The sequence below is a fragment of the Heteronotia binoei genome, chromosome 8 (assembly GCF_032191835.1).
Source record: "Heteronotia binoei isolate CCM8104 ecotype False Entrance Well chromosome 8, APGP_CSIRO_Hbin_v1, whole genome shotgun sequence".
NCBI lineage: Eukaryota > Metazoa > Chordata > Lepidosauria > Squamata > Gekkonidae > Heteronotia > Heteronotia binoei.
In genome coordinates this window covers 91669076-91675075 of record NC_083230.1, presented here as the reverse complement: position 1 = coordinate 91675075, position 6000 = coordinate 91669076, and the positions used below count along the sequence as shown (strand labels likewise).

At 40.6% G+C, this 6000-nt stretch overlaps 1 protein-coding gene across 1 annotated transcript in view; it reads right to left on the bottom strand.

The window, feature by feature from the left end:
• Positions 1-1315: 1315 nt before the first annotated feature.
• SLC41A2 (solute carrier family 41 member 2) overlaps positions 1316-6000 on the bottom strand; it is a 57499-nt gene continuing 52814 nt past the window's right edge. Inside the window, exon 11 of the mRNA XM_060245585.1 lies at positions 1316-1663. Within this exon, the coding sequence (XP_060101568.1) occupies positions 1478-1663 (186 nt within the window). The 3' untranslated portion in view covers positions 1316-1477. The remainder of the gene's footprint in view (positions 1664-6000) is intronic.

Genomic DNA, 6000 nt, shown 5'->3' with positions numbered 1-6000 from the left:
AACTACCCTCTTGCCTGAAAGATACTCAAGGGAATATACAACTCAAAAGGAAACGCTACATGTGTATAACAATAGCTATGCCAACCTTGTGTATTAATGGGCTGCAAACATTTCTTTCCAGAACCCTGCCTTCCATTCCCCAATTCCAATTGCACGAAGAGAGAGAAAAGCTTAAACATTCACAACATGATGCTGGAGTCCCTTATAAAGTGATGAAGGGCAAATTCTATTGAAATGAAGAGAGCTATGCATTCTGGGCTACAATCTTAGCACACATGTGGGTTCCAGCACCAGATGGACCTTGGGGAACTTTTTAAAACAGCACATTGTAAAAATTCATAAAATGATGCAGACACATGATGGGACTTGTGCTGATAACTACTGGTATACCATTGGCCCCAGCCAACAAATACCCATGACATAATCACATACCACAAAGCACACACTATACTATGGAGCTGATGCACTAACTGGAATTGGCACGGGGATCATATTTTCCCAGCAACAAAGTATTTTGGGAGTATGCAAGTTCTAACAACAGAAGAAAGATGCTTGGATCCTCTGCAACCTCACAGTAATAAAAAAAACACTTATTACACAACAAAGTTATCATTTGAAAAAGGCCCTTAGAACTTCATCTACCACGCAGGACTGAGATTATTGTGGCTGTATGACAGCACCACTTGGTAGAATGCTCCCAAGTTTCCTTTTTCTTAAAAACATATAGAAAACATTAAACATTTTCTCTTCAGAAAGATACATACTTCATTTTTTTTCTGGAATCAAAAAATTCTTCTCATGAGCAGCCTGAATTTCCTGTCCTTTACAATAACATGCAAAGGATAAAACTGGAGAATTAAAACAGTGACGTAGCTTTTGAAGCAACTGCATTAATCTCTCTGCATGACTGTACTGGAAGTATTTATCTCTGTTAGAACCCCCTTTCCCATTTTCAGCTGAAGCTATTCTATCTCACCTGCCAAAGGACTGCCAAAATACCCTGTAGAATGTCTCACTTAAAGATTTTTCTTAGTCACACGCCCAGCCCAGTTTCAGTCTATTGTTCACCCACCTACCATGTCTGATCCCAGAGGATTTAACTACAAATTGATTTTGTAAATCTGTTATAAAAGTAGTCAACTGAAATGTAGCGAAGTTGTGATGAAGGTCAGGGGTGCTCTACTACCTGCTGTCTATCACATTTCTTGAAATTGCTCTTCTTGGCATGATACATACCCCGCCTTTCTCTTTCTGTGATCAGACATAGCAACAGAATGTAAAAATATTCAAAGTTCATCCTTCTAGTTCCACCTCCTGGTTTTTGTTTTAAGTTAAGGCCATTTAATATCAGTCCCAATATTAAGTTACCACAATCAAACTGAACTACTGTCTTGAGATCCTTCAGATGAAATGGTAAGCCAAGTGGTAGTTTGCTTTCTTCATCTGCTGGGTTCAACTAGCCTGTGCATCTGAATTCTTAGTCTCCGACATCACCATCTCTATCACCAATGAGCCAAAGAAAATGAAAACTCAGGGCAAGTAAGGCAGTTCCGAGCAGATCTCCCAGTGCAGTAAGATAAGGGATTGAAAAACTGTCTGGATCTTTCCCCTTTTTCCAGAAGTGATGAACCATCCAGTCAGCAATCCATAACAGGGTAAACACCTGTGGAAGAACAAAAAAGAGTCTAGACAATAATGTCAGCCATACCCCACCCCAAAACCTAACTACTACTGATGACTGAATTGGTGGCTTTTGAAAATTTAAAAAGCAAGATTTGCCTTCAGCAACCCAAAATGCTCCTACAACAAAATCAGAAATAACTATAAAAAGTATGCACCTCTAGTATTATTCAGGGTATACTGACTCAACATTTTGGAAGCTTACATTTCCTGAAGGATTATTTAAATAACCAAAAGGGAAATTAGACAGGTGCTACAATACTCAGTATACTGAAATAATTTTAAACTCATTTTTAAAAATCCTTTGATTTATACTACAAAAGGATGTTTAAGACATAACCTTATATTTTGAAACTATCAAGTTTCTTTCTCCTTTTTCCATCACAAAAATATGCATACGTTATTCAGATCAATATGCCTTCTGAAAAGGCATCTTTGTAGTCAAAGCTAATTATGCATGTGCTAGGTGTGTGTCACTCTGCAGTTCAAACAAATAGGCCTGAAAGCACATGTTTTCTTTGGAAGACTGTAAGATTATTTAAGACAGTTCCTCTTTTCCAAGAGTGCCAAAACTCTGTCCAGTGACACTGGATCTATGGGTTTTTTTAAGAAACTCCAGGCAAGCCACAGTACATGAGTCCTTATAATTATATTTATGTATTATTGTATAGTTCAATCATTTAAGAATGTAAGAAAAGCCCTGCTGGATCAGACTAGTGGTCCATCTAGTCCAGCATCCTGTCTCACACAGTGGCCAACCAGTACCTCTGGAGGGCCAACAGCTGAACACAGAGACCTTTCCCTGATATAGCCTCCTGGCACAGGGATTCAGAGGTTTAGTGCCTCAGTCACCAAGACTAGCATCCCCTGATTGACTTTTCCTCCATGAATCTATCTTTTTAAGGCTGTTTATTCCTGTGGTCATCACTACATTCTCTAGCAGCATGTTCCACATTTTAATCACTCTCTGACCTCTTTCAGTTGTTCGATGCCACAATATTAACAAGAAACCTTAAGCTTCTCCCCAGCCCAGAGTCCTTGGATGGCTGTTTCATCATCCCATCCTCTTTTTACCTTAATCTGGTTTAGGACAGAAGGCATGCTTTTCTGCCAACTTGCAAAGCCAAACACCCTTGCAGCAGGCCCATAGCTATGGAGGGGGCCCAAGGCCCCAGCCCCAACACTTTAATACCAATGCAAGGGTCCTGGCCCCACCAGACCTAAACAAAATCCACAGAAGGGCATGGGCCTTTAAGAGTCAAAGGTCCCTTGGTCAAACATAGACACAGAGTCTTGGAAGCAGCATTAACTTGTGGCAACTCCTGGTTTAGGTGCCCCAGTAGATCCTGGCTGCACAAACATGTAAAGCATTTAAAAAAAATTATGATGCCATTTTTGCCCCATAGACCCCCTCACTTTTCCCAAGTCACGCCCCCCCCCCCCAATTTCCTAGGTATGGGCCTGCTTTGCAGGTTGGGCCCTAAGAGGACTCCAAATGCTTCAAAATCTAATCAGATCTAGCAAGTAGGAATACACAGTAACTTTAGGGCACAGGCAATGTTCCCTCTAAACTGCAGAGTCTTGTGAGCAAAAATTCTACGTTGTGAGCTACTGGTATTAAAGTTGTGAACTACTGCGCAAATTATTGTTCTCTGGGGTCATCCTTCCTGAGCTAAGATAAAAATGTGTGAGCTGGAGACGAAAAATCTGTGAGCTAGCTCATGCTAACTCTGTTTAAAGGGAACACTGGTTTATATTACTTGAGAAAAAAAATGAATTCTTAGAAATATTGGGAAAAAATGGCATCCCCTTAGTAACACACACTACCATGTAGAATTTCTTTAAGACTTCAGAAATTCAAGCTTTGTATTCAGATATACAGCTGAATGTATGGGGTATAAAAATGAATGTCATTTAGGAGGTAAGAAAGGGCAACTATTGATGACAAGGTGCCTGAAAATAAGGTAACTGACTTTAGGACATGGTCAAAACATATTAGTCTAGAAGCAATCACAGCTCTGCTCACAACCTGAGTTCAATCCCGGCAGAAGCTGGGTTTAGGTAGCCAGTTCAAGGTCGACTCAGCCTTCCATCCTGCTGAGGTCGTTAAAATGAGTACCCAGCTTGCTGGGGGTAAAGTATAGATGACTGAGGAAGGCAATGGCAAACCACCCTGTAACAAAAAAGTCTGCCAAGAAAACGTTGTGATGTGACATCACCCCAGAGTCAGAAACAACTGGTGCTTGCATAGGGGACTACCTTTTTTTAAAAAATTAAAAATTACTTCTCTTTACCCCTGCACTTTGGTTTCCCCTGTGTGTGGCTCTGCCTTCTGCAGCTGTATTATCATTGGCTCCTCCTTCTATGGCAGACATATCAGGGCTGTGCCCACCACCCTGCGTAATTCCAAAGGTTCAAAAAAGTTGGAGACCCTGATTTGGTTTATACCACTTGTCAAAAAACCTTCATGGTGAGACCTTGTCAGGACTGTGGAAAAGTCTCATCAGGACAATTAACCTAGGAATTCACTGTCTTTACATTTCCGAACTAACAAAGGCCCTCACAAATGTGCTCTCAATGCAGTTCTCATTCATTTCTATTCTGAAATCCTATTAATTTCTGCTACAGTTTTAAGTACATTTTGTCCTCTTAGGGCACACACACAAACACCCTAATGATATTTAACTGCAAGGAGACCATACAAAATTTTTTCTTCTAAAAGGTGGGTCAGCAATTAATATAGTGAACTCTCTGGCTTACCACAGCAAAAATATTTAAAAATATTCTGTTTTTGCGGTGCAACAGTTCTGATTCTTATTGGATACAATCAATTTTATTTTCACTTGGCAAATTTATTGGGCAATAACTTCTAGAGTTTCCCATTACTTGTTTATTCCCAGAGCCCTTAACACAACTGTGTTCTGAGATCTGCCTCGGAGGTGTGAAAATTCCAGAGGGCTCTTTACTGGCTCAGCAGGAACTCAAAGCACAGAGGCAGCCTTTGAAAGTCACAAACACTGAATCACAAAACTGTCGGGCTTGGCTACTCCAGTCTGATGACGGCTGACAGGTCTGAAAATTAAGTCTTTTTCTTTGTACTCAGCTGAATGTAGTTCAACCATGCTGTACTTAATTATTTTTTTAAAAAAGTATCATTCAATCATATAAATGTTGCTGTCTAAAAGCAAGATTGTCCTTGTGTAAAGAATATATCAATACCTTGCACGATTTTATGAATTCTATGCCAGCACTACAGACATACACAGAAACTGCCATAATTAAAGCTATTACCACCAGTATGGATGCAGAATTGTTTAATTCCATCACAAGCGCTAGATATATTTTGATAGGTAGCAGGAATTCCTTTGCATATTAGGCCACACACCCTTGATGTAGCCAATCCTCCTGGAGCTTACAGTAGGCCCTATACTAACAGCCCTATAAGCTCTTGGAGGATTGGCTACATCAGGAGTGTGTGGCCTGATATGCAAAGGAGTTCCTGCTACCAAAAAAGCCCTATATAGTACTATCCAAACTAAGGACAATATGACTGTACTCATCTTGTAATACATATTGGAATCTATGGGCACTAAAGGTAAAGTTAGTCCCCTGTGCAAGCACCAGTCATTTTCGACTCTGGGGCGATGTTGCTTTCACAACGTTTTCACGGCAGACTTTTTACGGGGTGGTTTGCCATTGCCTTCCTCAGTCATCTACACTTTCCCCCCAGCAAGCTGGGTACTCATTTTACCGACCTCAGAAGGATAGAAGGCTGAGTCAACCTGGAGCTGGCTACCTGAACCCAGCTTCCACTGGGATCGAACTCAGGTCATGAACAGAGGGCTCAGACTGCAGTACTGCAGCTTTACCACTCTGTGCCATGGGGCTCTTCTATGGGCATTACATACTCTTAAGAAAACCCTGCAGCAATGTCAAGACTTGCTAAGTATGTACTTTTCTGCTAAAATACTCAAGCCCTGATCCAGAAAATGTTTGCTGCACTTTTGCAGTGCAATGATTTTGATTCTTATTGGATACTGTCAATTTACTTCCAGATTGAATTCAAGGTGCCTTTAACATTCTTCAGATATGTGGAACCCAGGTTATGAAGGACCCCCTGGATAACTTAGATCTGCCTATCGGTCTTTGTTCAGTGCCTCAGGAAGTTCAACTGGTTTTGGGCAGAAATCAGGCTTTTTTCATTGCAGTTCCATTATTTTGAAACAGCCTTCTGGATCCTGTGGCCTGGACTCGTTCTGCATTAAGCTTGCATTTTAAAGATAATGGCTATTTCAGCAGACATTCAATTAAAATTGACTG